The sequence below is a fragment of the Aphelocoma coerulescens genome, chromosome 18 (genome assembly GCF_041296385.1).
Source record: "Aphelocoma coerulescens isolate FSJ_1873_10779 chromosome 18, UR_Acoe_1.0, whole genome shotgun sequence".
Taxonomy (NCBI): Eukaryota; Metazoa; Chordata; class Aves; order Passeriformes; family Corvidae; genus Aphelocoma; species Aphelocoma coerulescens.
In genome coordinates this window covers 336458-364429 of record NC_091031.1, presented here as the reverse complement: position 1 = coordinate 364429, position 27972 = coordinate 336458, and the positions used below count along the sequence as shown (strand labels likewise).

Here is a 27972-nt window from a genome sequence, read left to right as displayed (position 1 = left end):
TGCTGATTATCCCTGCGCTCAGCGTGTGCACGCTGGTAACGCTGCCGTTTGTACCTGTGCATCCCCCACCTCTTCGCCCTGCGTTTTGCTGATGGCTTCATCTCCCCATTAATTACCCGTTAACTATTAACGGGAAGAAGCCAATTCGATGGGCCGGAAATGGAGATGTGTATGGGGTGGCAACGAGAACTCTGGAGCCTGGGGTTGCCGCGTTCGCCGCAGGCTCGGAGATGCGAGCCCCGGGGCCCGCCCCACCCCCTTCCGGTACCGGGAGGGGGCGTGGTTTAACGGGAGGGGGCGTGGCCTCTGTCCGGTGAGGGCGTGGCTTCTGGCAGAAGCAGCGCCCATGGCGGAGCGGCGCGTTTCGCGCTGGTACTTCGGCGGCCTCGCGTCGTCCGGGGCCGCCTGCTGCACCCACCCCTTGGATCTGCTGAAGGTGAAGAGGGGACACGCCGGGGCGCGGCTGTGACGGCGTGGGGAGGCGCTTCAGGGGGATGGAGGGCGAGTGTGGGAAGCGCGACGCGGCTGTGAATGATTGCGGTGGTTTGGGGGGAGGCTCTGAGGGGATGGGGAGACGGTTTTGGGGACTTGGTAGTTGTGAGGGGCTGGGGGGACGGTTAGGGGGACTGGTACTGGTTGTGAGGGTCCCGGAGAGGGTGTGACAGGATGAGGAGAAGGTTAGGGGGATTTGGGACTGGCTGTAAGGGTCCTGGAGAGGCTGCGATGGAGTAAGGAGTAGGTCTGAGGGTCCCGGAGCGGCTTTGGGGGGTTGGAAGTGGCTGTGAGGGGGTGGGGAGGCGCTCCGAGGGTCCCTGGCTGTGGGACCGGCTGTGAGGGACTGGGCTGCAGCGGGGGAGCGGCTGTGAGGGGACGGGGAGCGGGTCTGAGGGTCCCGGAGTGGCTGTGGGACCAGTTGTGAGGGACCTGGCTGTGGGGGGTGCGGCTGTGAGGGAGAGGGGAGCAGCTGCGAGGGTCCCAGAGCAGCTTTGAGGGGATGGTGAATGAGTCGGGGGGAACTGGGAGTGACTGTGAGGGTCCCGGGATGGCTGCGAGGGGATGAGGAGCTGCTCTGAGGATCCCGGAGGAGCCGAAGGACGGGCTCTGAGGCACTGGGGAACGGCTGCCTGAGGAGGGGAGGGAGTGGCTATGAGGGTCCTGGAGCCACTTTGAGGGGATGGGGAGCTGCTCTGGGGTTCTGGGAAGCAGGCCTGAGGGTCCTGGAACAGCTGTGAAGGGATAGGGAATGGCTGTGAGGGTCCCAGAGCAACTGAGGGAGCTGGAAAACAGCTGTAGAGGTCTGGGGAAACGGTTGCTGGGGGTCAGTTCTGAGGAGCTGATTCGTGGCTGTGCAGGAACATGGCCCTGGGCCCAGGGACAGGGCTGAGGGGTCACAAGACCCAGCCCAGGGGCATGGGCAGGTGTGTGGGTGAGGAATCTGGGGAGCTCGGGGTGCCAGCTCTAGGAGCTGTGGAGGGCGCCTTGCCCAGCCCTGCCTGGATATGGCAGTGGCTCTGGGGCTGGCAGTGTTGGACACTGGCCCACTGGGCTCTGAGCCCTCCGGCCAAGATGTCACCTAGGCGCCACAGATGACCTGGCATGCCTGCTCCCGCACAAAGCACGCCGTGCGCAGCCCTGTGCTGCCAGCACCCACGGATGGGGCAAGTGCCAGCGCTGCCCAGAGCCTTGTGTGCTGGCCAAGTGGCGACGAGCCTGACAGTGGAGCAGGCTGTGGAGGGGGAGGGAAGAGCCAGCCCAGGACAGGGCCTGCCCTTCCCAGGGCCATGCCTGTGGGTGAGGCTGGGACAGACACCCCCTTCCCACCCCATGGCATGGAGGGAGGGGAAGATGTTCCAGGCACAGGCCCAGGAGAGGAGCCAGCCCTGGCAGGGGGATGCCACCTCCCCAGTGCTCGGCCTGTTGCCTCGTCCAGCTGGCCCTGTCTGCCCAGTGGAGGTGGCTGCCAGCCTGTGGGAGCTTGTGTGGGATGCCATGGCAAGGCGCTAAGAAAGGGAATTAGTCTGACACCTGCGTCTAGGTCTGTCTCTGAGCCAGCATGATGGCTGTGACGTTTGGGCTGCATCCCCATGCTGTCCTGTGTGGATGTGCAGCCCCTGCATTCCTGCAGCTGCGAGCAGCACAGCCTATCTGGCTGTTTTTGCCAGAGGGTTCACGCCTGAATATTGAATACAGACCTGCCTTTGGCCAAGAGTTCCCCCACAGCAGAGGCTGGCGCCAGGCCTGGGGAGGCACAAGAGGCCTCAGGGTCTGGCAGGGCAGGGGACGAAGGGCACTTCACTGCACCTCTGGACCTTGGCCCCAGTGAGAGGCCCTGGCCAGCCTGCCTGGAGAGTGCTTGTGCCCTTAGGCCAACTCTGTGCAGCCACGGGCCACCCACGGGCTGCTGGTCCTGCAGCAACCAGCAGTGACCACAGCCTGGCCAGCCCCTCCCATGCCTGCCTGCCCTTCCTGCAGCCCTGGGACTGCAGGCAGTGGGCCATGTCCCTGCATGGCTCTGCCTGCCCTGCCCGCTTCTTCTGCCCCATGCTGCGAACAGCCACAAGCTCTGGTCCCTGATATCCAAAATCCACCTGTGGAGATTGCAAGCAGGCCCCTGCACCCCTGCTGCTGTCCCATATGGGAGACAGTGGCTGTTCCCAGCGTCCTGCAGTGTGTCCCACGACCCAGCTGTGCCACAGCTTCTGTAGTGGGAGCTGGGCCTGGTCCCCTGACAGCAGCCCTTTGCTCTCCTTATCTCCTGGGGCCTTTGACCCACATGTGGTCTCTGCAGCACTCAGAGCATGCTCCAGCACCAGCCGATACGGCTCCCCTGTCCCAGCCAGATTCCCTGCCTGTTGCCATTGCCCCTGGTGATGGTAAGAAGCGTTGGGCTGCCACAGGCGGGAAGGGGAGTGCCTGGCCGGCTCTGGGGTTCTCTTCCTGCCTATGTGATTCCTGCACTGGGGAGAAGGGGAAGTGGCCTGCCGCCTTGCATGGCCATGACTTCATCAGCCCAGCTGCATTCCTTTGACCAAACCCACACTGGGGACTTGCTCACTCACATACTGCTGGACACACACACACCTTCCACCACCACACCACCCCCCTGCCCCGCGGTGGCTCAGAAGAGCAGGCGCCACCTTTCACCTTGGGGCCGGCTGTTGAGGGGGCAGGGCCTGGGAGGTGCTGCAGGCAGGTGCCTGGGCACTCCTCTTTCCCTCACTGCCTCCACCCCTCTGGTGCCAGGCTGGGCCAGTCTGGTGTGGGGTGTCCAGAGCTATTGCTGTTGGCTCAGGTGTGGGGAGCCCGGAGCTATTGCTGTTGAGTCCTGTACAAGTGCTGTTAACCTGACACATGCTCAAATCCACACCTGCTCCCTGCTCAGTGCGCTCCCATCCCTACCCAGCCTGGCGCTGGGCTGAAGCTGCTGCGCTCTGCCCCAGGTCCACCTGCAGACGCAGCAGGAGGTGAAGATGCGAATGATGGGGATGGCAATGCATGTGATCCGCACCGACGGCTTCCTGGCTCTCTACAATGGGCTCAGTGCCTCACTGTGCCGGCAGGTGAGTGCACAGAACTCCTGCCACACGTGCTGCAGCTGACCAGCTGCCCTGTGCCAGGGACACAGTCGCTCATTTCCCCCTCATCCAGATGACATATTCCTTGACTCGCTTTGGCATCTATGAGACTGCGAAGAACTACCTGGGCCAGGGCAACCAGGGGCCTCCCCCTTTCTACCAGAAAGTGCTGTTGGCTGCAGCAGGAGGTGAGCCAAGCAGTGGGACCCTTGGATCTGACTCCCTCAGGATGGGTAAGACCCTGATCCAACTCTTCTTTGGCCACAGGTTTCACTGGTGGGTTTGTGGGGACCCCAGCGGACATGGTGAACGTCAGGTCAGTTCTGTCTGCACGACCAGGGCTTTTGGCCTGTGCATGATGGCATTTGGGGTGGTGGGTGGTGCTGGGGTGCTCCCGACATCTCTCCTGGCCAGCCTGCCCCACAGTCAGTGAGCCAGGAGCTCTGTGCCCAGGGTGGCCAGAGCTGTTCTGCCTTTTGCTGACAGCCTCCAGCCGTGTATGACCCTCAGGGGGAGTGACTGGAGGCAACTTTCTTGGCCCTTTGTAAACGGGCAACACAGTTTCACTGCTCTGGGCTGGGGTCCCCAGTGCTGCAGGGGACAGTGGATACCGGCTCCCCCTCACCTGCGGTGCTCTGCCTTCCAGGATGCAGAACGACATGAAGCAGCCGCCGGCTCAGCGGCGCAAGTGAGTGAGGGGCCAGGGCGAGGGGCGCTGGGGCAGAGGGGTGGGAGGCCCGGAGGGGCCGCCTGGACAGCGCGGAGTGGTCGGACGGGATCGGCGCTCCGGGCTCCGCGGGGCCGCGGGGGGGCAGCACCGCACCGGCGGCACGGCCCGAGCGCCCGGACCGCGGCGGTGGGGCCGGGGCCGGGGCCGGGGCCGGGGCCGCCGTCCCGGGAGCCGCCGGTGCCCGGGGGGAGCGGCGGGGCTGCCGCCGTGCTGAGGAGCCTCGGGCCCTGACCCCTTCCCCTCTCGCTCCTTCCAGTTATTCCCATGCCCTGGATGGCATGTACCGTGTCCTCCGGGAAGGTGAGGCCGTGCCAGCCGTGTGGGTGAGCCTGCTCCGGTGTCCTAGCAGGCAGGGCTTACCCCGGAAGTTCGCTCAGCCGGGGCAGGGAGAGGGGCCGGGGGATGCCCTTGGGACTGGGGGAGCCCAGGGGGGTGCAGGGTCTGGCGCCTCCCCATCGTCTGGCTGGGGCAGGGGCTGAGCAAAGTCTGGCAGGGCCTGGCAGCCTGCACATGCTTGGTGGGAAAGGGTGACCTGCTCGGAGCTGCAACAGAAAAGCGCAGGAGGGTGGAGCAGGTGGAACAGGGGATGAGCAGAGGCAGAGAGGAGGTCGCGCTGTTTTGAAGGACTCCCTACTCCTGCAGCCTGTTTGCTATGGTGTGCTTCAAGCAGAGCTGTGTGAGGAGCTGGGGACGCAGACTGGGCATGGAAGGAGGCTCCAGGGGGAATGGAGTGTGAGTGATGGCAGAGAACTGTGCTAATCCAAATCTGTCTGTCCACAGAGGGCCTGAAGAAACTCTTCTCAGGAGCATCGGTGGCATCCTGCCGCGGGGCCCTTGTTACTGTTGGGCAGGTAGGACAGCTCTGCTGGGCAGTAGGTGACTGGGGTAGGGACTAGGATGGTCCCTGCTGTGGCAAAGAAGGGGGAACATGTCAGTGATTCACCATGTCTCTGCAGCTTTCCTGTTATGACCAGGCCAAGCAGCTGGTTCTTGCAACTGGGTTGCTGTCAGACAACATCTTCACTCACTTCCTGTCCAGCTTCATTGCTGTGAGTCGGGCCGGGGCTGTGGGGGCAGAGCTGGGGCTGGGTTTGCCTGCAGCCAGGTTCAGAGTGTCAGGCTGGGGCTGCCAGAGCTGCCACTCTGGGCTCGGTGGAGCAGGGCCAGGCACAGTGGCTCCAGGAGGCTCCTGGCCTGGGGTCGGGTCCCAGTGTGGCTCTGAGTCACTCCAGTGACCACAGCAGTTGCTGGCACCAAGGTCTCCTGACTTGGCTGACTCTCTGCAGGGTGGGTGTGCCACATTCCTGTGCCAGCCGCTGGATGTGCTCAAGACCCGCCTCATGAACTCCCACGGAGAGTACCGGGTGAGTCGCCCACCTTGCCCACCTTGCTGCTGCCTGTCCTCCCGTCTCTGTGTGCCAGCCTCTGCCTCCCAGCCCCTCCCACTTCATCTCTCACCCTCTCACTTCAGAGTGTCACCCACTGTGCCATGGAAACTGCCAAGCTCGGACCTCTCGCCTTCTACAAGGTACCTGGCTGGAGGTGCATGGGATGGGACAGGCTGGCCCGAGCTGGGAGTAGAGGTTGTGGTCCAGAACAGTCCTGGGGCCTTCCTGGGGGGCCTTCCAGGCTCTGTTGTGGCAGCCCAGCTGCTTTCCTGCATCAGGCCTTTGTCTGCTCAGCCCAGGCTTGGCCCCAAGGTATTGCAAGCCCTGGCCTCGATGGGACTCAGCCTGGGTCCAGGCACCACAGCTGTGGCCCTGTTGCACCCATCAAGCTCCCAAACAGCAGTGCAGGTGCTAGCACTGATGTGAGGAGCACAGGGGTTAGCACATGGTGCTGAGACCTGTGTGCACCGTGGTGGCCATGATGTGGCAGCACCTGCTCTGCAGCCCACAATATGTGCCTGGCTAGTGCTGACCCACACCTGCCCACGTGTGCTGCTGCCAGGGTTGGGCTGCTGAACAACCAGTGGCAGGCACACACTGACTTTCCCCCTTCTTGCTGTCCCCTTCCAGGGCTTCGTTCCTGCTGCTGTCCGGCTCATTCCTCAGACCATTCTCACCTTTGTCTTCCTGGAGCAGCTGCGCAAATATTTTGGGATCAAAGTGACCACCTGAGTCAGAGGGACCAGACCCTGCCTTGCCCCAGGGGGGAGACCATGTGGGTCACTCCCAAGATCCCAGAACCCCTCTCTGCTCTCTGGAGCCAGTGCCGTTCCCCCTCCTCTCGACTCCACTCCTGTGCCTTGCCAGCACCTGTGGCCAACCCCCACCCTGCAAACTCATCTCTCCTCACCCCCATTCTCAGCATCTCCACCTCTGCACTACTGCTTTTGGGGTTTTTTGTAGGTTTTTTTTCCTGTCTTCCCACTGCCCTATTGCCCTGAGTTCTGTCCTTGCCCCCCCCTCGGCCTTGTCCCTGATGTGCCCCAGAAGCAGGACTGTGCTGTCTCAGGGAGTAGGGAGATCAAATGCCTGGCTCTGTACCTCATCGCAGAGCCCATGGGGCTGGGGGGGCTGCTAACCCTGTGGCTGTGGGGCTGGGGCTGGGGCTTGGGGCAGTATGTGTGAGGCCATGCCCTCCCTCTGCCTTTAGCCCCCGTGCTCCTCCCTAACCCCAGCACAGCTTGGACCTCCTGCCCTGCTCCTGGCCTCCCACCCTCTGCTTCTGCTTGGCCGAAACTCCCCAGCACTGCTGGCTGCTGGGCTTTTCAGGGATTGTGCCTCATACCAATGATGGTGGGGCACAGGGCCTGGCTCTGGCAGGGCCTGGCAATGCCTGCTCGGGGACCCAGCACTCACTCACCACAGTGCACCTACCCCACACTGCATCCGGCCTCTGTGGGGGCATCCCCTCCCACCACTCTGCGGCTTCACTTACTTTGGGGCTGGGCAGACCCCCACCCCTCACAGCCCCTCACCCCAGACTTCCCAGTGTGTGGGGGCTGTGAGCACCAGCCCCTCCACCATGTGCAGCCCTGTGTGTGCTGGCCCCAAGGAATCAAAGAACTGGAATATCTGAGACCTTAATGTATAATAAAGAGTGAATGTGCACAGGGCCTGCTGTCCTGTTAGGAGGGGAGAGCTGCTGCACCCCCTTTCATTGCTGAGGGCTTGGGCTGGGAGCTGAGCCCCCCCAGAGCTGAGAGAGGGTAGCAAGGCTTGGCTCCTGGCACTATGCCAGGTAGGGGGTCTTCACCTCTCTCCGTGCCCAGAACCCCTGGCCCTGTGTGCGGAGAGAGCTGTGGGCAGACTCCACCTTCAGGCCTGTGCCAAGTTGTGCCCGGTCTTAGCTGGACAGCAGCTCCAGGGTAGGGCTGTGCCGAGGGCGCCCGTCACCTCTGCGGGAGCTGCCTCCTGGATGTGACACTAATTGGGCTCCGGCAGACTGAACAGAGGCAGACTGGCACAGCAGAGCAGTGAAAGCTCGTCACCTTAACAAGGCCTAATGATGCTAACTGGCATCACCACTCTGGGCCTATGCCCGGCCCCAGCAGAGGCCATGGGCAGGTGAGCACTCAGGGAGCTGGGCCCTCTCCTCACAAGTAGCTGGGGGCTGCCCTGCCAGGCTGTGCTTCCTCGTCCCCCAGGTCCCAGCACTGCTTCTGGGGCTGATGGGTGCTGCTGTGTGTCATGCAAAGGGCCAGCATGGAGCAGGAAAGTGATGGAGCCCCATGGCCCCCCAGCAGCATAGAGCCCTGCTCAGGCCCGTGATGGCCGGTGGCAAGGGCATTCCAGCTGGGCTGTGGTCCCACCAGCTGTGCCAGCCCTGCGCTCCTGGTGTGTGCATACCCTCTCACCACATCCCTTGTGGCAGCTGAACTGCAGCAGTCACACTGCTAGGACAGCATGTGCCAGACACAGCCGCAAGCACAGCGCCCACAGCTGCAGTGCGAGGGCGCTGCTTATCTCCTGACCATCAGAGAGCGTGGAGCTGGCAGCAGCCTGTGGCCGTTTCTGTGCTGGCTTCCCCCTGGTCCCGCTCTGCCTTCTGCCAGGGCCCCGGCAGCTGCCTGCAGAGGCTCCCCCAGGGCACATCTCTGCCCCCAGCAGGTAGGGCTGGGGGCTGCCAGTCCTCCCCCAAAGCCCCCATCCTAGCCCGGAAGGGTGCCCGGGGCCATCTCTAGCGGGGCAGTCGTGGGTCCGATCCCCGTGCAATGGCAAGACACTCGCTGGGCTCCTCTGCCCACACCCACGGGGACCTCCAGCCAGCGGCGGCCGCGCAGAGTGGGACCCCGACGGAGGCAGCTCTGGGGGCTCCGGGGAGTCGGGGCTGGGCTGCGTGGACTACCGGCGTACATGCTGCCTGCACCAGTGCTGCCACGGCCGGCACGGCCGGCATGGCCGACAAGTCTTGCATGGTCCAAGGTAAATGTGTTCGTGCCCGGAGGCCGGGACAGGGCACCCCCCCAGCCGGGGGCTCCCCCTGATCCCTCTTCAGCCCCAGCCAGGCGGTCCCGGTGCGTTGCTCTTTCTGGGCTGTGTTTACCTGCAGCGGGACAGCGGCGGCAAACACCGACCCGTCACCGCCGGCGGCGGCCGGAGCGCGGGTGTCGAAGCGGCTCGCGGCGGCGCGGCCGAGATCCGTCCGGGTCGCTGAAGGTCCGAGCAGCCCGCGATCCCGCGGTGGAGCCGCCCGCTCGGGGCACGGCAGGAACGGGCGGAGCGCTGGAACCGGGGAAACCTCCCGGGGAACGGACCCCCGGCCCGCTCCCTCGGGGCTGGCTCGTCTAGTTGCCCCCGCCGCTCCGCCCGTCCCCGCGCCCGAAACGAGCCGGTGCCCGGGAGTGGGGCGGAGAAGCCGGCGACGGGTGACCAAGCGGCAGGGACATCGTGGCGCTCCCGCAGCTCCCGGGACCGACCGCCGATGATGCGGGGGGCAGCGCCGAGCACTCGGGCGGGGCTGGGGCACCGGGCTGTGCCCCCCTCGTGCTGGCAGGAGGAGCGGGGCGGCGGGACCCGGCTCCGCGCCCGTGGTCCCTCCCCCCGAGCCGGTCCCTCCCCCTGAGCCGCCGCAGCCGCTGCCGTCGCGGCTCCGCCAAAGTTTTCGCCGAGCGCGCTGGACCCGGTCCCCGCCGGTCCCGAGATGCGTTCGGGAGCCGCCGCGAGCCCAGCCCCGACAGGTACGGGGAAGGGAGGGAGGAGGGCAGGGAGCGCCCATAGCCGCGGTCTCGGAGCTCGGGATGTCGCACGCCCCGTCGCGGGGATGTGGATTCGAGTGACGACTGCGCGACCCCGGGGCCACTAGTTGAGCCCCGGGACCCAGAGCAGCAGCTCCCAGAGCCGCCCCGATGCTGGGCGCCGGCCCAGGGGAAAATGAGCCCCTCGGTGACGGGTGTTCTGGGCCTGAGATCCCAGCAGGGCTGTGCTCGCTTCCCGTCCGAGCGCTGCCGCTGGCGTCCCTGAGCAGGGGCTCTGCCGTCAGGCTCACAACACCCCTGGGCTCTGCCCTGGGCACTGCCCTCGGCCAGTGATACCAGCTGAACTCCGTCGCTTTGGGAGTAATTCCCGGGGCAGCCCTTAGTCGGGGTAGGACGCGCGTGGTCTCCCTGCTGTGGGCACAGCAGTGCCCGTAGGTCTCCTGCCCAGGGGCCGAAGCAGGGGACACTTTTGCCAGTTCCCAGCTCTCCCCAAGCTCTCTGGGTGTTACGGGGGCCTGGTGCGAGTGCCCTTTGTGACTCTGTCCCGAGCTCTGCTGTGTCAACACGGTGTTGGTAAATGGCTTTGTTTAACCAGGACATGTCGGGTATGTGACCTTTCCGTCCTCCTGGTTGCAAGTGCATCTCCAAAGCTACTGCAGGTCCCCTCTGCCCGGCACTGCACTTCCCTCCGGGTGGTGAGGGAAGCAGGGACCGCGGGGGTCAGCCTGCTCCCCTCACAGAGAATGGGCTGAGGACAGAGCATCTGCTCTGCTCAGCCCTTGCCGTGCATCCCGCGGCGCAGCACCCTGCCCCATGCAGCGCCTGCCGCGGGTGTCCTGACCCACACAAATTCAGTGATTGCCCCTGTGATTTTGTCTGTGCATCAGCAGGAAAATTTAGGGCCTGCAGGACCCCTCGTCGGCATGTTAGTGCTGCCCCAGCTGTCAGCTTCTGTGCTTCCCACCAATCCTGCTCCTTTCCGCACACTGCGGTGCATATTTTTTTTTTATGTTCTGTTGCCTAGAGAGGGGAAAAGAGAAAAGGCTGAACGGAGAATAGGCAAAATGTGGATTAAAAATAGTTAATGAAAAAATGTGACCACAAACCCTGATCAGCAGCACAGGGCTAAAACCAGCCACTGAGCATAGTATCTCCATGCACCTCGCTGTGCCAGGCAGGGTCAGGGGAAGCCGGACACAGGGGAGATGGGATGGCTGCTCAGCTCCATCCCCCTGTGCTCCACCACTGCATCCTGCTTTGTCCTGCATCCTCATGGCCAGAGATCTGTCCTTGTTTATCTACCCCAGCACTGGGGTCCAGTTCACATGCCTGTGCACAGCAGGTGCCAGTGGACGGCTGGACATGTGTGCCCCCTGCAGCACCCCCTGCCTTGCTGGGGCTGGTGTCTGGCTGTACCCGGGGCTGCAGATCTGCTGGTCTGGGGAGGCGGGTGTGGAGCTCCCAGTGCAGGGGAGTGTGCACACTAGCCTGTCTGCACTGACCTTTTCCTAGGCTTTTCCCAGCCCTGTGCCTCCCCCGTGACATGCTAACCGCACGTGTCACACCATGCCTCTTGTGCCTTCCTTCTGTGTTTCATAGGTTTTCATGCAACGTGATGAACAAAAACACCCCTTTCCTTGAGCCAGGGATGAGGTGCTGTGTGGCTCAGCATCCCCTTGCCAGAGCCAGCTGGGCAGCAAGGTCATTTGGCTGCTGCCAGGCTGTATCATGGTCCATCTTTGGTGCAGGGCAGCTGTGCAGGTGCCCCCTGACCATGCCTTGTGGTGGCTGGGTGGTAGTGGAGGTGATACAAAGAGCATTTGTCCTCTTTGCATCCTGTGCTGCTGTTGACAAAAACACTGTCAGGGCTGGTTTGGGTTTTCTTGGTCCAAGGTGATACAGAATCCGACATCACCGGTGCCTGGTGACGTTGGCTCCCTCCATGTGCCGCTGCTCAGGGCTTCCATGTAGCAATCATGTAACTCTGTGCAAACAAGCCACAGTCTTGCAGCACAAGGACTGTTCTGGGCTGCTCAGCTGCTCCTCTGCTGCCAAAGCTCCTTGTACTCAGTTCTCAAGGAAAGAATGGAGAAGGGGAGTGGGAAACATCCTCAAGCTTTGGGCACGGACACAGGGCAGGGACAGTGCAGGATAGACCTCCTGGGCCTCCCTGCCACAACCATCTCCCCTAGCCTTGCCCCACTTGCCGTGGTCCTGCGTGGAAAGTGGAGCAGCATCTGCAGGGCCAGGCTGGCATTGGCATTGCATCAGCTCTGGCCCAGCACTGTCCCCTCCCCTGCCAAGTGCCAAAGCCCCTGCCGTGCTGGCATGTAGCTCCAAGCTCCAAGCCAAGCCAGCCATGGAAAGCACTGCATTAGCGCACGGGGGGCTAATCCCTGTGTGCAGAGGCCACACAGCCCCCACAGCTGCCTCCAAGCCAACAGGACTGTGCTGGTTGCAGGGCTGTGCTCACAGGAGCCCAGGTGCCCACCCCACCAGGAGGCAAGAGTCCTGTGGGACCAGGGTCTGGGGGGCTGCGCCAGCCTCAGAGCACTTGTGCAGGGCTGTGGCTGTGCTGAGGTGCTCCCAGATCACGTTGCAGATGCCCATGAGTGTCCCATGGAGACTTTACCAAGCCACTGATCCACGTGACTATCAGCTGCAGTGATCCCAGATGTGGAACTCATTCTGTCACACGTGCAATGGCAGCAAAGCCAGAGGGGCTGGGGTGGCAAAATCCCCAGGGGAAACTGACCACGGCGGCATGAGGAGAGAGTCTCTTCCTAGGCAGGGCTGGGCATTCAGCCGGCTGCAAGGGTCCATGCTGGTACAGAGCTGCTGCAGGGTGGCATGGAGGCTGCACACCCACCAGTGGGGAGCAAAATCCCAACACAAGCCTTTTCCCATCCGTTCCCTATGTCTTGCAGCAATGCCATGGCAGCAGTGCACCCAGGTCCTCAATTTGCTCTGCACCCTGCCCGGGCTGACCCCCACCTCCTAGGGCCAATGGCAGCTGCCATGAGCTGCAGGTCAGCTGGGGGCCACAGGGGCACCAGTCAAGGGGAACAGGGGTCCTTGCTTTGTCCTTGTGGCTGCAGGGGTTGGCACTGCTGTCTTGGGAAAGGCAAATGCAGACACCAGCAACAGCCCTGCTCCCACCACCCTGAGGACAGATGATGGTGCCTGTGTCTGACCCCTCTGGCCCCCAGTGCTGGGGCTACCAGCAGTGGTGTTGCACATAGCCATCCCAGTGTTGGCTCCTTGTTCCTGCTCTCCTGGCACAAGGTCTCTTCTTCATGGCTATGGCTCCAAGTGGAGCCATACTGGGTGTTTAGAGCCTGTGCTCTATGAGGGTCAGCACCCACTATGAACTGTGACATAGGAACATGCCATATTGTCCAATACCAGTGTGGGGCAAAAGTCCCCTGGACATCCACTGTCATGCCCTGCAGCCCCTCACTGGCCAGGCACCCTCCACCCACTGCCCATGAGTTGGTGTGGTGGGGGATCCCCCAAAGCCTGGAACCAGCTGGGGATGAGGTGCCAGGGCAGGGAATGTGGCACCGGGAGCCAGCTGGGCACAGCAGAGTGAGAGAAGGTGGTGAGGATGTGGGGCCAGGTCCCTTGTTCAGTGCTGCCTCTGGCACCCAGGCTCAGCTGAGAGGGGCTGCAGCACATCCGGCTGGTAGAGCCTCTACCCCAAGCACTGCAGGCACTGCTGCTGGGCAGTGCCAGCTCCAGGGAGGTGCTTGTGCTGCCAGTGGTCCCATCCACCCCAGATCCTGCTGTTCCACTACACTGCTCCCTCTCTGCCATTGCCCACTGGCACCAGACCAGGGAGAATCTGGTCCACAGCTACTCCTGCATGCCCACGTCTCTGCTGGAAACAGCCCCCTCCCTGTCTGCAGGACCCCTCGTCCTGTGGGTAGCAGGGATGCGGCATGGTGCCATGGTTGTGCAGCACCACAGGCAGCTGGGGCAAAGGGCCTGGGCAGGGTGAGGGGGAAGACCCATGCTGGGGAGAGGAGCATGACTGGCCCCTGTGCCAGGACCCCTCACCCAGTGCAGTCTGCCCGGCTTGGCCACCGTGGGGCCAGGGCCAGGGAGCGGCTGCCAGATGGGGGGAGTCCAGGGCAGAGGCCTCCCTGCTGCTAAATCCCACTGCAGCAACTAAAAATAGCGACACCTCTGCCCCAAAGTTGCTCCCCGGCTACGCAGAGGGGCTGGCAGCAAGTCACTGTGACCCATGGACCAGGAGGAGCATTCCCAACCAGGGTAGGGACTGATGCTTGGCCAGGGACAGGCACTGGGATCTTCCCGTGGGACTGGGACATGGGTGGCAGTGGGATGGGACAGGTAGGGATGATGTGGGGTAGAGGGGGGCACAGGGATGGCGGGATCAGGCTAGCAGGGGGACAAGGACAGGGATTCTGGTATGGGGGTGTGGGAGGAAAGAGACAAGGATCCTGAGGTGGGATGGGAGAGGGACTAGTACCGGGATGCTGGTGGGGCAACAGTGTTGCTGGAGTGGGGCTGGGGTGATGACAAAGGTATCCTGGAATGGTCGGGTGGCTAGTGGGCACCCAACAAAGGTCCCTATTCACAGAGCCCACCCAGTGAGAACTGTCCCAGGAGACAGTTCCCTCTGCCCTGGGACTGCCTAAATAAGGCCATCGCAGGTCCTGCTCCCCGAGCTGCATCTGGAGCCCCATGCGCTGATTAATGAGCTTCTCCGGCAGCCACTTGCGACATGGCAAGTGGGTCTGCACGGATGGAGGAAACACGACTTTCCCAGGGATAAAAATAGGCACAGGCAGAGCAGCGAGCCCTGGGAGCAGAACTGGTTGGGGAGCACGACACTCTGGCTGGTGCCCGGGGGAGCCCAGGGGCTGGGGGTGATGCCATAGTGCCTGTGGTGGCACTGGCACTGCTGTCCATCCCATCCCCCCCAGCTCAGCTGCCCTTACCCCACACAGCCGTGCCGTGACATGGGGCTGCTGCCAGAACGGGCCCTTGTGGGAAGAGCCAAAATCCTGCTCAGGAGCCCCATAACCGGCTTAGGGGGATGGAGGGAATTATGGCACCTCGTGAGCCACGGTCTGTGGAGCACCCGGACACCATGTCAGGCAAGGCCCCACATCACTGGCTGGAGCGGGGGGTGATGGACCCACAGGGGCACAGCCCAGCTGAGCTTGTCCTAGAGCCACGGCAGCCCCACAAGCCAGGATCCCTGTGGGTTAATCACCAGTGTCCCCATCCCTGCTGGCTCACGTGCTGTCAGTGGCCCCCTGCCCACTGCCATCCACAGTGGGTGCTGCTGCCAGACCATGGCTGGGTGTTAGAGGCCCAGGCATGAGAGACCATGGAGACAGGGAGAGCCTAGGTGCCAGCCTCTGCCTGAGAGGGTGCTCAGGTGTGAGGAGGGGTCCCTTCTGCCATGAGCATCCTGCATTCTCGGAACTTAGCAACGATGCAGAGCCGGGTCCCAGCAGCACTGTGGGGAGGCACCAGCCCAGGTTTTCTGTGGGGGTCTGAAGGCAGCACTCTGCCGCGCTCCAGCCACACAGGGGATGAAATTGGCTTGGTGAGCAGAGGGCCTGCATGGTCACTGTCCCAGTGCCATCCTGGGGAGGATAATACAGGTGCTTGGTGTGCAAATGAGCGAACAAATAGCTGAATTCGGACACCAAGCAGGGTCGGGTGAGGACGGGGACAGGAGTGTGGCACCATGACCGGTGCTGGCTCTGTGCCTGAGTGGCCCCCTCCAGCCACACCTGCCCCCAGCCCCATGTTCCCCAGCTCTGTCCCAGGAGTCCCTGTGACTGGGCATCTTGCACAGGGTTGCCCACATGCCAGGGCCGTCACCGCCAGGGTGGAGAAGCTGCTGAGGGCCAGTAGAAAGCTGTGTGCCCTGTGCTGTGTCCCATGCATGTGGTCCAGAGGAGGGATGTCCCAGCCACGTCTTCTCACCCTCCTGGTGCTGCTGCTCTGTTGCCAGGTAAGGGTGGGCTGTCCCACATGAGGGTGCTCTGCCCCATGCTCAGCCTGCTACCCACGCAGGACTGTCACTGATCCGCCCCATCCCACTGCAGCCCCTCACTGTGGCATGTGGTACAGCAGCTGATGCCCCTTTCTCCCTGCCCTGCTATCACATGGCATGGCATGGCATGGTAGCCTGCACTTGCCTGTGGCTGTCCCCAAGCCAGGGTCACTGCCTGGCACAGCATGGTGGCCCCTATGAGCAGGACACGTGACGGGTGATGCTCCCTGGTGTCCCCAGGGTCCCTCTGCCCAGATCACAGATAATGTTGTTGAGAGATGGAAGGAATACAGTGAAGAGTGCCAGCGCAACATGAGCCGCCTGCCTGCACCCACAGGTCAGTGCCTGTGGGGGGGTCCAGTGGGGTTCTGGTGGGATGGGATGGGGACAGGGTCCTATTGAGACGGGAATGGGGAGGAGGAGCCGATGCAGGGTCCCAGCAGGATGGGGCACAGAGCAGAGAGGCCAGTGGAGATCCTGGCACCCAGAGAGAGGGTAGGGCCAAAGCGCCACCAGCTCCTGTCCTTCTGCAGAGCTGGTCTGTAACCGCACCTTCGACAAGTTCTCATGCTGGCCCGACACAATGCCAAACAGCACAGCCAGCGTGCCCTGCCCCTGGTTCCTGCCCTGGTACGAGAAAGGTAACAGCTGGGAGGCACACGTGCGCATGCACCTATGCGGTGTGTCCACACGTGTGTGCCCCTGTGCGGTGTGTGCCCCTGTGCAGTGTGTGCCCCTGTGCAGTGTGTGCGTGTGCTACTGCAGGTGGTCACACCTGGGCCAGTGCACACTGCCTGCGGGGGGGTGGGGCTGGCATACCCCACCATCCCCTCCCCTCACAGTGAAGCATAGACATGTCTTCAAGACCTGTGGGCCAGATGGACAGTGGGTGACAGGGCCACGGGGACAGTCCCTGCGTGATGCCACACAGTGTGAGCAGGATGACGAGGACCTAAAGGCGCAGGTGGGCAGACCTGGGCAGCAGGGGTGTGGGGGTCCCTGCCTGCCCCCCTGTCTGCCCCTGCCCTCACTTGCTCCCTCCTCTTCCAGGAAAAATTTGCCAAGACCTATGGCAGCTTCAAGGTGATGTACACTGTGGGCTACTCTGTGTCCCTGTGTGCACTGCTGCTTGCCCTGGCCCTGCTGCTGGGCTTCAGGTGGGAGTTCAGGCATGGCGGTCCACAGGGTGGGCAGGTGGAGGCCGGGGGTCCGTGTGCAGGCATTGACAATGGCCCCCACATCTGCAGCAAGCTGCACTGCATGAGGAACTACATCCACATGAACCTCTTCGCCTCCTTCATCCTGAAGGGTGTCTCTGTGCTGGTCATCGACGCCCTGCTCAAGACCCACTATAGTGACAAGATCGACGGCTACAATGTGCAAGTCTGGCTGAGTGACGAGGTCAGTGCGCATTGGCAGGGACAGGGAGAGGCAGTGCTGGTGGGGCTGGGGGTTGGCTGGTCTGGGGGCACTGGTGAGACTGGGGTCTGGTGGCACTGGTAGGGCTGGGGGCACAGGCACACACAGAGGCAGTGCTGCAGCCCTGATCCCTGCCCACAGGCAGCTGCAGGCTGCCGGGCAGCCACGGTCTTCATGCAGTACGGCATCGTGGCCAACTACTGCTGGCTGCTGGTGGAAGGCATCTACCTGCATAACCTGCTGGTGGTAGCCGTCTTCTCTGAGAGGAGCTACTTCACCCTCTACCTGTGCATCGGCTGGGGTGAGTGTGGCTGGGCTGGGCCCCTGACCTTGTCCCCCACTGTGCCTCACCTGTACTCTGCCCACATCCCCTCAGGGGCACCCATGCTGTTCCTCATTCCCTGGGTCATCGTGAAGTTCCTCTACGAAAACATACAGTGAGTACCAGCTCCTGCTGCTGGCTGGAGGGGGGCACAGGGCACAGGTAGGTTCATGTGGAACTGTAGGCATGTTGTGATGGCCCTGGAGAGACTCCACACCATTGTCCGTGCAAGGAGCAGGGTGCTAGGTTTTAGTGCTTGTTTGGTTCAGGCTGCCAATGCCATGCCAGACTCCAGCAGCTGCCTGGTCAAGGGGCTTCCTGGCAGTCCCCATCCCTCCACTCTGCAGGTGCTGGTCCACGAACAACAATATGGGCTTCTGGTGGATCCTTCGCTTCCCTGTGTTTCTGGCCATCCTGGTGAGCCCACTGCAGCCCCTTTTCGGCATCTCTCTCACAGGCCCAAGATGGCTGTGAGAGGGGCTGCTGAGGGCAGGGGGACAGAGCTGTCCTATCTGCCCCTGCCTCTGGCCCTGCCTGTGCTCCTGATGGCTCATGCCATTCCATTGCAGATCAACTTCTTCATCTTCATCCGCATCATTCAGATCCTTGTTTCCAAGCTCCGTGCACACCAGATGCGCTACACTGACTACAAGTTCAGGTGGGTGCTGGATGTGGCTCACCCTGTGTTCCCACGGTGCACACGCATGCATGTCCACCTGGTGACCCCATCCCACAGGCTGGCCAAGTCCACGCTGACACTGATCCCGCTGCTGGGCATCCACGAGGTGGTCTTCGCCTTCGTCACAGACGAGCATGCCCAGGGCACACTGCGCTATGTCAAGCTCTTCTTCGACCTCTTCCTGAGCTCCTTCCAGGTGAGCCCAGACCTTGCAGGATCAGCCCTCTATGGGAAGACTCAGTCTCAGGAGGGACTAGACTGAGGTCTGGTTATGCACCTCACGCCTCTCCTCCCTCTTCCCAGGGGATGCTGGTGGCCATTCTCTACTGCTTTGTCAACAAGGAGGTGAGCAGGACAGCGGGGGCACGGGCAGCAGGGGCATGGGGTCACACTGACAGCTGCTGCCCGCAGGTGCAGGCAGAGCTGCTGAAGCGGTGGCAGCGCTGGAAGCTGGGGAAGGACCTGGCTGAGGAGTACAAGCACACCTACAGCCATGCACCCAGCGCCCGCAATGGCGCTGGCAGCACCTGCGAGAAGCACCAGCTGGTGAGTGGCTGCGCCAACGGGCTGGGGCACAGCCTGGCCCCCCACCCCAGCTCCCAACACCCCGAGAGGTGTGGGCGCAGCACTGGCGAGCACCTTGCTCTGGGGGGCCATCACCACTGCTATGAATTTCCTGAGACCACGGCTGAGAGCCACTTCTGAGCCAGCAGCCAGGTGGGAGGGCTGTGCTGAGCCGCTGGGATGCCGCCGTCCCCTGCCCTGTCCTCCCCAGGTGCTGGCGGGCACTGGGACCTGCCGCCCTGGTGAGGGTGCTGCGCTGGGCACACAGACAATGGACACGAGGCAGGCAAATGGGACCTGGACCCCTGGAAGGGGGAACTGTGGCGTCAGGGGGATCTGTCGGGGTGGGAGTTTGTCCTGTGGTGCTGCCCTCATGCGCCTTCGAGTCCCTGGGCACAGTGCTGTAATTTATCTGTCATATCTGTAAATAGGTGTGGGCCCGTGCCGGGCTGCAGGGCCAGCTCCGTGTGTGCCTCTCTGTGGGCTGTGGGGACTGGGGACATTGGACATGTGTGGACTATGCTCCCAAGCACCCCAAGGATGATGGCCACAGCCATGGATGGGGAGCTGAATGGGCTGCACCAGAAGACAGCCCCACTGACTGCCCCACTGCCTGACCCGCTGCTGCCCCCCTGCCTGCCCCACGGTGCCACACAAGTGAGTGAGGCAGACATGCAGCAGCAGCCGCTGCAGCGCTGCCGGTCAGGGCTCCGGCTCCCCCAGCACGTGCTTTCCTCTGGCCGCTAATCGGCTCTGTCCTCTCGCTGCCAGGAGCCCTTAATTAAATCATTTGGCTCTGCCCGCGGCACCCCCGCTCTCCCGGTCGCTGGCCCAGGCCATGGCCGGGCAGCAGCCGCCGGCAGCGCTGAATTCGGTGAGCAGCAGTGGGGTGTGGGGCTGCAAGACCCCTGTGCCGGCAGGCCGGGCTGGCCGGGGCGGGGTCACAGCGGTACCCTAAGAGGCTTGTGCTGCGCACATGAGCGCTAAGCCCGGATGCCGCAGCTTTGGGAACCACAATCGCCTGGTGTGTGGAGATTAGGCCGGTGCTGCTCCCCGGCTGGATTCACCCTGCCCGAGGGGTGGCGGCGGGACGGACAGCCGCCCTGCCATGACCCCCACCGCCCACGGACCTGGCCATGGGCACTGCCCGTCATCCATCACTCCGCCCCGCCTGGCCCCGAGCGGGTGACGGTCCCCGGTTGTCCAAGCCCCGCACATAGCCCGGCACAGGGCACGTGCTGAGTAGGGGGTGAGAGCTGGAGCTGCGCCCCGGCAGCCGCACACAGTAAACAGCAGCACCGGGCAGGCGGCCGCTCCTCGGTAAATCCCACCCTGTCGCAGCATCACCCGCACCACATGGCCGCGGCCCTGCCGCCCACGCCAGCCGTCAGGAGCCACGCTGTCTGCTGTGGGCGGTGGGGTCCTAGAGCACAGCGAGGCATCAGCAGGGCTGGCGTGGCACGGCGAAGGAAGCCATGGCCCAGGCCACGCAGAGCTTGGCTCCGGCAGCAGAGCCCAGCCCAGCACACAGTAGTTTTCCTCTGTTTACTCGACAACTTGCTGTCTGCTCCGGCCGAGCAGGACCCGGCGCCCAAGAGCCAGTGCAGTGCTGGCAGCGGGGATGGGAGCAGCAGAGACAGGGGACAGAGGGTCTGGGCTCTGCGGGGCTCGGGGTTGTGGGGCAGTGGCAGCAGCACCGTGGGGCCGTCAGGACACAGGGACAGTGGCAGAACAGGTGAGGGGGGGAAGCACAGGGTTGGAGGTCTGCCCAGGCCCCCAAGTGCAGGGATGGGGACAGGAATGGAGAGAGGGACAGGGATTATTATCCTGCTCACAGCCACAGTGCCAGAGTGGCCCAGGCAGCCCCCACAGAGCAAACCGCCCTACAGCTGCTGCCGTCACTGCGGCCTTCCTGACATGGTAACGAGCCTAATTGAGGCTAATTGCTGGAGCACGAAGCAGTTTCTGGGAAGGTAAATATGGTCATGGCATGGGGCCGTGCTCTGCACCTGTTGCTCCAGCGTTGCTGTGGCAACACCCTACTGTGGACCCTCCAATACCCCACTGGGGCCAGGCTGGCCCCCCAGACCTTGCCCAGCAAGGGTGGCCCTATGCATGCGACATAATGATGGGGACCCTTCAGGGACCCCAAGCCAGCCCCAGCCCATGGGGTGTCCCTGTGGAAATGTCCTGTGTCCCCTGGTGCTGAGGGGCAACCCCCAGCACTGCCCCATGTCCCACAACCCCTGTCACCCAACAGCCCTAAGGAGGGACAGTGCCTGCCGGTGCCCAGGAGTCCCGTGCAAGCACACGATGTCTGCCCGCACCAGGGCACATCCCACAGCACCTGTGCCAGCCAGGTGTGTCCCAGAGCTGGGTACTGCCTGTGCTGCAGGGCTGAGTCTGCACCCCTGTGCCCTGGTCACCCCCAACTCCCACAGAGCCACATGCTCTGGCCAGCAGCACCCCGATAACCCCGAAAACAGACCCCCCCCCAGGACAGCTGGGTCGGGAGGCAACACCACTCCTGGAATCTCCCTGGAAGTGGGGCTGGCTCTGGCCCAAGGACACAGCTCTTGCGGGAGTGCGGTGCCATCCCTTCCCATCACTGCAGAGCTGCTGGAACAGCACCGCTACCTGCCGTGGCCCGGCACTGCCAGAGTGGTGTGACCCGGGTCCATCCTGCCAGCCCTCGGGGGCACCCCCACCCCGAGGAACAGCTCAGGCAGCACAGCCTGCGCACATGTGCACACAGGTACACTATACACGCACACACACGCGCACATGCACACACACACACTCGCGTGTACACGCACACACACAGGCAGGCGCCCCATGGGAGCTGCTCGTTCCTGGTATCCAGTGGGATGAAGGCGCTGACAGCAGCCTGGCCAGGCTCGCACGATGGTTTGGGTGGGAAGGGACCTTTAAAGGTCCCCTGGCCCAGCCCCCGCAGGGAGCAGGGATACCTGCACCAAACCAGGTTGCTCAGAGCCCCGTCCAGCCTGGCGCTGATGTTTCCAGGGATGGAACACCCAAGCACCCACTGCCTTTCCAGGCAGCCCATACCTCACTGCCCTAAGCAAAGAGACTCCTCTACAGAAACTGTGCAGCCATGGTGCCAGTCCCTGGCTGTGGAGTTTGTTCCAAGGCATGGAATAGGGCTGAAACAGTTCCTCACCCCCAAACTGGTGGCCTGGGCAGTGCCTTCCCGACACAGCCAGGCACCACAGGCAGTGCCCCCATCTCAGCACAGCTGGGCACCCCTAGGCCAGTGCCTTACAGGAAAGCTCACACTTTATCAAGGGAATTGAGCACCACAAATTGGTCTCCTAAGTCGATTCTGCCTGCTGCCAGGCCTCTTCCCACCACCTAATTTGATGACAAACACGTTCCTCTCCTCCTCCCACCCTTTAATCTAATGAAAAGCACTGTGTCCAAGGCACAGGGAAATAAACCCTGATGAGATCGGTTTTTATAGGTAAACAGCCTGATTTCTCTGGCCTGTGGCCTCACTTCTTACACCCCTAACACCGATCACCTCCCTGTACCGCCTCACCATCCTTGCCCTGCAATTTGGCATCAGTCTTTATAAAAATCACCTGCTTATAGAATGGTTTTTGTACATTTCATTAGAGCTTGAGCGGCTGCCTTGCCTCTGGCTTTACTGTGCCCGAGTACAGAGGAAAACAAGGCAGAGGTTGGTGGGGCTTGTGGCCAGGGGGCATGTGGGGGTCCTGCAGACCTGGGATGGCCCCAGATGGATGCCCAGACAGGGGGGACAGTGCTGGGCTCCATGGCAGCTGAACAGAAGCCTGCCTGGACAAAGGACACAGCCCTGAACATGCTCAGGGCTTCGAGCCAGGGCAGCCTCACTGGCCTGTCAGGCTCCCTGAACACACTACAGGGCCCATCCCACCAGAAGAGTCAGAGGAGAGGAGCCGTGACAGTGACAACCATCACTCCCTGTGCCCCACTGCCTGCAGCTGCAGGGATGCGGGGCCTGGGGTGCCTGGGAGGCAATAGGCGGCTGAGCTCCCATCTTGCTGCACCAGAGCCAAGCAGCAAGAATGTTTTGGTGATGGGAGGTAAACAGGGTCATGGCAAGTGTCAAGACGCACTCGAGCAGAAATTCTAGCAATACTAAGTATAGCCTAAATGCCATTAAAGCAGGAGAGGGAAGAGGATACAAGGGTATTAATAGTCTCAGCATTTAAATCCTAGGTGCAGCGACAGTTCCCGGGATGCTGGCTGCCTGGAGCACTGCCCAAGACCAAGGGCACTGTACTGCCGACACACCGCACCTGCCCACAGGGAAATCAACAGCCCCAGCAAGGGCAAGGCCAAGGCCCCTTTGCAAAAAATAAACACGGCTCCTGCTCTCTGCCCCTTGTCCATGCCCCAGAGCTGGGCCAGGCTGCAGCACCACACCAAGGCAGCCCCAAAAGGACACCAGCGTTTATTTACAACACTCCTCAAGTGACATACCACAGAAAGGAAAGGGTACAGTACAACTCAAGGACTCAACAAAGGAAAGGTACCGGCAGCCCCAAGTCCCTGCAGCCTTCCCACAGCCGTGGTACTGGGCAGGCCTGGCAGCCCCATCCCCGCCAGCTCAGAGCACAGGCAGGCAGGGGGCTGCCACCCCTTCCCACGGAGCAGCCCAGCAGCTCAGGTGGGCGAAGATGACACAGTCACTCTCCCTGGCTCAGGCAAAGATACAGGAACCATCCAAGCAGTGCCAGGAGTGAGTGGCTTAAGGAAGCACCCCTGGCGCAGTTCCACCACCTATGGCCACCCAGAGTGAGCTGAAGGGCCAGGTCTCTTCCAAGGGTGTGTATCTGGAAAATGATGTTAGTACAAAACTGCAGTGTTGCCAGGGCAAGGAGCTCCTGAGCTTGTTCCATGCAGCCCCACGGCTGCCCCCACGGCCACTGTCTCCTGTGAGGCTGCTGGGGCGCTGAGGCCAGGGGGCTGCAGGTGGCCCAGGTCTCTCTGAGCACCTCTCAGGAGTCTGGGGCTGGTGCTGACACTCCACCTCTCTTCATCTGTAGGGACCAGGCCTGATCTAGGCAGGCAGAAAATCTGGCCTCAGATGTGGGCCCACGAGCTCTGGAAGCAAGCAGCCCAGGCAGCAACTTGCTGCCACAGTGGAACTGGGAGGAGCCTGGCTATAGTCTGCCCAGCCTCAGCTGCACAGCAGGGCTGGACAGGGGTTGCCCCTGTGTCCGGAGGCACAGGAACAGACTCGACTGTGCCTCCTGCCCTTGGCCAGCCCCAGCAGCTGTGGAGCTTTGGTGCACAGGGGAAAGCAAGATCCAGGGCTGCCCGATCCAACAGCAACAGCGCATCTGCCTTGGCCCTGCCCAGCCTAACACAGAGAGCAGCAACAGGAGGGGAACAGGGGATCGGGTTGCTCAGCATGAAGTGGGGAAGGACAGTTTGAGGCCATAGAAAGCTATGAGCGGGGGGCTGGAATCCTTTGCAACAGGCTCTGGGCAGTCTCGGTGAGCCCCTGAGCATCCTCGACCTCAGGCAGCTTCAGAGCCAGCCCCAAAGCTGACTGGCTCTCCCGCAGACTTTTAGGAGGACAGACCAGAGGAGGAAATCAACACAAAATCTCAAATTAAATCTGCTTGAGGACCTCAGGAGAGCAGCTGACCCACAGGGAGGACCCGCTTTAGGACTTCTTTGCATCCTGTGTGTTCCTCCTCTTCAGATCACCCAGGTCGACGGGTTTAAACGCTGCAAGGGAGACAGGAGAGACTATGAAGGCAGAGGCAGCACAGCCCCCGCCCGGCGCGCGCAATCCCCGGGCCGACACAGCCGGCACAGTGCTTGTCCCCCGCACCTTTCAGGCTGGGGTTCGGCATCTTCTCCACGTACTCCTCGACCAGGCCGCGCTCGGAGCCCATCTGGCTGCGCAGGTCGCGCTCCACGCACTGCCAGGCTGCAGGGACAGGGACAGGGGCCGCTCGCCTCGGCCGCCCCGAGCCTTCCACGCCCCCCACCCAGCGGCCACCGCCCCGCTCACCCTCGTAGATGAAGCGCACGTTCTCCTCGTGGGCCGGCGTGAAGATCTCGCTGCCGGCACCGGGGGAGCGCGGGCCGCCGCTGCGCTTTCCGTTGTACACCACTCGGGACACGGGGGAGCTGCAAGCGGAGCGCGGGGGGAGAACTGAGCCGGGCCCGGGCCCGCGCTGGGCCCGGGGCCGGGCGGGGCTCACCTGGCCATGGCGGCAGCGGCGCTCGGCGGGGCTCGGCGGGGCCGGAAGGGGCTCGGCGGGGCCGCGGGAGGAAGGCGAGGCCGGGCTAGGCCGCGCGGCGCCCCCCGCCCGTCGCCGGGCAACGCGCGCCCCTCACCTGGGCCCTCCCGCCTGCGCGAGCGGGACCAGACGGAAGCGCCGCAGCGCGCAGGCGCGGCCCCGCCCCCTCCGGCGCTGGCCACACCCCCCTCCCGCGCAGGCCCCGCGCACGGCACCGCCCCCGCCCCGCCCCGCCCCGCCCAGGCCCCGGCCCGCCCCGGCCCATGCCCGGCGGAGGCGGTAACCAAGATGCTTTATTGGAAAAGTACAAAGCGGTTCCCGATTCGCAGTACCGAGCGCCACTGCCCGGCCGCCGCCCAGGTCCAGCCCGGGCGCAGCTCCGGCCCTCGGGCAGGCGCAGCCCCCCGCCCCGGCCCCGAGGCCGCTTCTCGCCATGCCCGCCTCAGCGCAGCACGGTGGCTCCGAAGAGCTGCACCAGGTCCTCGTATTCAGGGTCGATGAGGTCCGAGGGTTTCTCCCCATCATCAGTGGTGGCCTCCAGGCTGGCCCCAAGGGACAGGAGGTACCTGCAGGACGCGGAGCTGAGGCGCCAGGCCGGGCAGCCCTGGTCCCGCAGCCTCCCTCGCCAGGAGTGGCACGGCCCGAACAGCCCCAGGGGCAGCGCAGGGCCCGGGTACCCCCCAAAGGAGCCACAGCTCCAGCCCTGTGCTGTCCATCCTCAGGCTTTGCAGCACTGGCAGGCCCTCAGAGCAGCTTACCTGGCTATGTCAGCATAGCCGTCGCTGCAGGCCATGTGCAGGGGTGTCCACCCGTTCTCATCTCTCTGGTGGATGTCAGCGCCGTATTTCACCAGGAGCTTAACGCAGTCCAGGTTTCCCGTCAGCACGGCTTCATGGAGGGCTGCCATGCCTGAAGGGAGAGAAGGTGTTAGTGCCCTGGCCTGGGGAAGGGCTCTCCATCCTGGACTCACAAGTTGGGCATAGCTCAGGAAAGGGGTCCAGGAACTCTCCTTCTCAGGGAGAGGACTGTGGGGAAAGAAACAAAGACTGAGGAAGCCAGAGGAACTGCTGTGGGTTCCTGTTGCCCTTCTGCAGCATGAATACCCTGTCTGGGATGGTGCAGCACCCACTGCCCTGGCTAGGCAGGACAGAGGGAGGGAGGAGGAGCTGCCCCTTAGAGCAGCTGCTCCAAGTCCTGACCAGGACTCACACGGAGACACGAGAAAAGTCTCTGGCGTCCTGCTCTGCCTGAGTTTTGGATGCTCCTCACTAATGAAGAATCAGTATGGACAGAAGGAAGCCTGGGGTCATTTGAGCCTCTGTCTCCATGGCCATGTAAGAGCAGAAGCTGAATCCAAGCACAAGAAAAGGACAAATCTAGGCTCTTCATGAGCCTGTAGTGATCAAGGCATTCCATAAACAGTTGCTGGTGAGGCTGTGCAAACAGAACACAAAGCTTTCCCCGTGAGTCCCCAGAGTCAGACAACACTGAGGGAGCAGTGCCTGTGAGAAACAGGCAGAGCCAGAACAAATGCAGACCCCCCCCAGTCTGGGGAAAGGGCAGGAGTCCAGAGCTCACAGACTGGCTTGTGCTTGCTGCTTCTCTTTGAGGTCCCACCACACTGCAGGTGCTCAACTGTGCCTTACGGGGACCCAGCGGCCAAGCTCCCCCTTCCTACAGCATGTGCTATGCTGTTGATGGGAGATGTTGGGGCCCTGGCCTGGGGTTCTCAGGCCCTGCTGGGCACTGCTTCCTGGTAGGGAGGGACCTGGCTTGCTCCAGCCCTGCTGAAGGTGGCCCACAGCCCAGCTCCAGTGTCCCTCACAGCCCCACCAAGCTGTGCCATTGCTCTGCCCCAGCTCTGCTGACCAGCAGCACTCACCAGAAGGGTAGATAGTGTCCAGTGTCACCTTCCTGGCTCGTATGAACCTGCCCACCTGCTCCAGGTCCCCCTGTTTGATGTGGTCCTGAAAGACGACGTCGTTGGGGAAGCGCACAGTACGCGAGGCCCTCGGACGCGGGGTGTACCGGCCGTACCGGGGCACCAACAAGGGGCAATAGTCCCTCATGCTCACAGGAGCCTTCAGGCACAGCGGCATGGGGGGGTGCTCAGCACGCAGCCCGGCCCCTCACTGCACTGCTGTCTCCTCTTCTGCTTGTCAGGAGCCCTCCTCGCTGCAGATCTGTGCTGGCCTCCGCACTGCTGTGCTCCTGCCACACCCACACCTGTGGCCGTGTCCTCTTGCCACGGGGAAGTGGCAGCCACCGTGCTCTCCTGCACTCCCTGAGTCACATGCAGGAGGTGGCACCTGGCACTTGCAGCTCATCTACAGGCCTTTGGCCCAGGACTGATGACTCTCTGGGAGCACCATGTTATAAAGACTCCCCTGGGCTATTTTGGGGACATGCAGCTCATGCTATTTGCCATGATGCTTCGTAATCGAGCCAACCAGGCCTGCAGCTTCCCACTTTTGGGCAGAAGTTGGTGTCTCATCTTACCACCCACCTGTTGATGTGCCCATCTGAGGAGTCAAATCTACTCTTGCATGGATAGCCCCTCAGAGGAGCCTGGAAGCAACTTCCCAACATCAAGCCGTTCTGGGGGAAGGGGCACAGGCACAATCAGCAACCCAGGGAACCGGTCACTTGTGTCCCCAGCTGACTAGTACAGTGTGGATGTGCCAGGGCTGTGGTCACAAACACATCCAGAGCTGCCACCCTCCTGTAGCTTCAGGGGACAACTTGAAAGGAGCAGGAGGAGCTGTGCAGCCCAGCACAGCTGTGACAGCACACAGCCCAGCATCGAAGCACAACCTGCGTGTCAGATGTCCCCTGTGCCCTTGTGAGGACAGAGGTGCTGCTGGTGATCCCAAGACAGGTGCAGAACCAAAAGCTTGCACTGCTGGTCCCTGGTGTTCCTTGTCCTACTTGAGAGAGGGAAGCAGCCACTGCTGAGGGCAGGCTACTGCAAGCAGCCTTGGAGGAATAGCAGAATAGCACCACCACCAGACAACTCCTGCCTCCGATACTCTTCACTCCAGCTCTATTGTCATGATCCAAAAGAGAACCATCTGCCACAGAGGAATCATTCAGGTCCATCAAGGGTTTAAGCAACCACTGTTTTTTTCCCCGTCAGTTTGGGCATGTCAGATACATAAGCATTTTGTGCTCTGTCTGCTGATAGGGATTATCCAGGCAGGTGTGTCAGAAAAAATCCGTATGCTGCTTTAGGAG

The 27972-nt window shown here is 62.7% G+C and overlaps 4 protein-coding genes across 5 annotated transcripts; 2 read left to right on the top strand and 2 right to left on the bottom strand.

Annotated features, from left to right (window-relative positions):
* The first annotated feature begins 165 nt into the window (after nucleotides 1–165).
* Nucleotides 166–6520, top strand: SLC25A10 (solute carrier family 25 member 10). The gene is given in 12 exon segments (XM_069032623.1): nucleotides 166–243; nucleotides 245–436; nucleotides 3441–3560; nucleotides 3649–3763; nucleotides 3843–3891; nucleotides 4222–4263; nucleotides 4562–4605; nucleotides 5086–5156; nucleotides 5262–5354; nucleotides 5592–5669; nucleotides 5777–5833; nucleotides 6324–6520. Coding segments are annotated over 12 exon segments (1041 nt in total). The 3' UTR covers nucleotides 6426–6520.
* A 2778-nt stretch (nucleotides 6521–9298) lies between these two features.
* Nucleotides 9299–19258, top strand: GCGR (glucagon receptor). 2 transcript variants are annotated; one of them, XM_069032567.1, is made up of 13 exons: nucleotides 9299–9430; nucleotides 15288–15446; nucleotides 15729–15825; nucleotides 16022–16129; nucleotides 16331–16452; nucleotides 16539–16645; nucleotides 16736–16889; nucleotides 17049–17208; nucleotides 17284–17344; nucleotides 17577–17646; nucleotides 17799–18104; nucleotides 18212–18253; nucleotides 18320–19258. In XM_069032567.1, the coding sequence occupies exons 2-13, from the start codon at nucleotides 15378–15380 to the stop codon at nucleotides 18611–18613; spliced, it is 1590 nt and encodes a 529-aa protein (XP_068888668.1). In that variant the 5' UTR covers nucleotides 9299–9430; nucleotides 15288–15377; the 3' UTR covers nucleotides 18614–19258. The 2 variants fall into 2 exon arrangements, with proteins under 2 accessions (XP_068888668.1, XP_068888667.1); XM_069032566.1 differs by lacking the exon at nucleotides 9299–9430 and having other exon boundaries at nucleotides 15294–15446; nucleotides 17799–17887; nucleotides 17966–18104; nucleotides 18320–19256.
* Nucleotides 19259–22915: 3657 nt separating this feature from the next.
* MCRIP1 (MAPK regulated corepressor interacting protein 1) lies at nucleotides 22916–24889 on the bottom strand. Its single transcript, XM_069032614.1, has 4 exons — nucleotides 24700–24889; nucleotides 24507–24625; nucleotides 24324–24422; nucleotides 22916–24217 (listed from the first exon to the last, which is right to left on the bottom strand). The coding sequence occupies exons 1-4, from the start codon at nucleotides 24705–24707 to the stop codon at nucleotides 24153–24155; spliced, it is 291 nt and encodes a 96-aa protein (XP_068888715.1). The 5' UTR covers nucleotides 24708–24889; the 3' UTR covers nucleotides 22916–24152.
* Nucleotides 24890–25062: 173 nt separating this feature from the next.
* PPP1R27 (protein phosphatase 1 regulatory subunit 27) lies at nucleotides 25063–27236 on the bottom strand. Its single transcript, XM_069032676.1, has 3 exons — nucleotides 26621–27236; nucleotides 25497–25647; nucleotides 25063–25304 (listed from the first exon to the last, which is right to left on the bottom strand). The coding sequence occupies exons 1-3, from the start codon at nucleotides 26835–26837 to the stop codon at nucleotides 25181–25183; spliced, it is 492 nt and encodes a 163-aa protein (XP_068888777.1). The 5' UTR covers nucleotides 26838–27236; the 3' UTR covers nucleotides 25063–25180.
* Nucleotides 27237–27972: the final 736 nt, after the last annotated feature.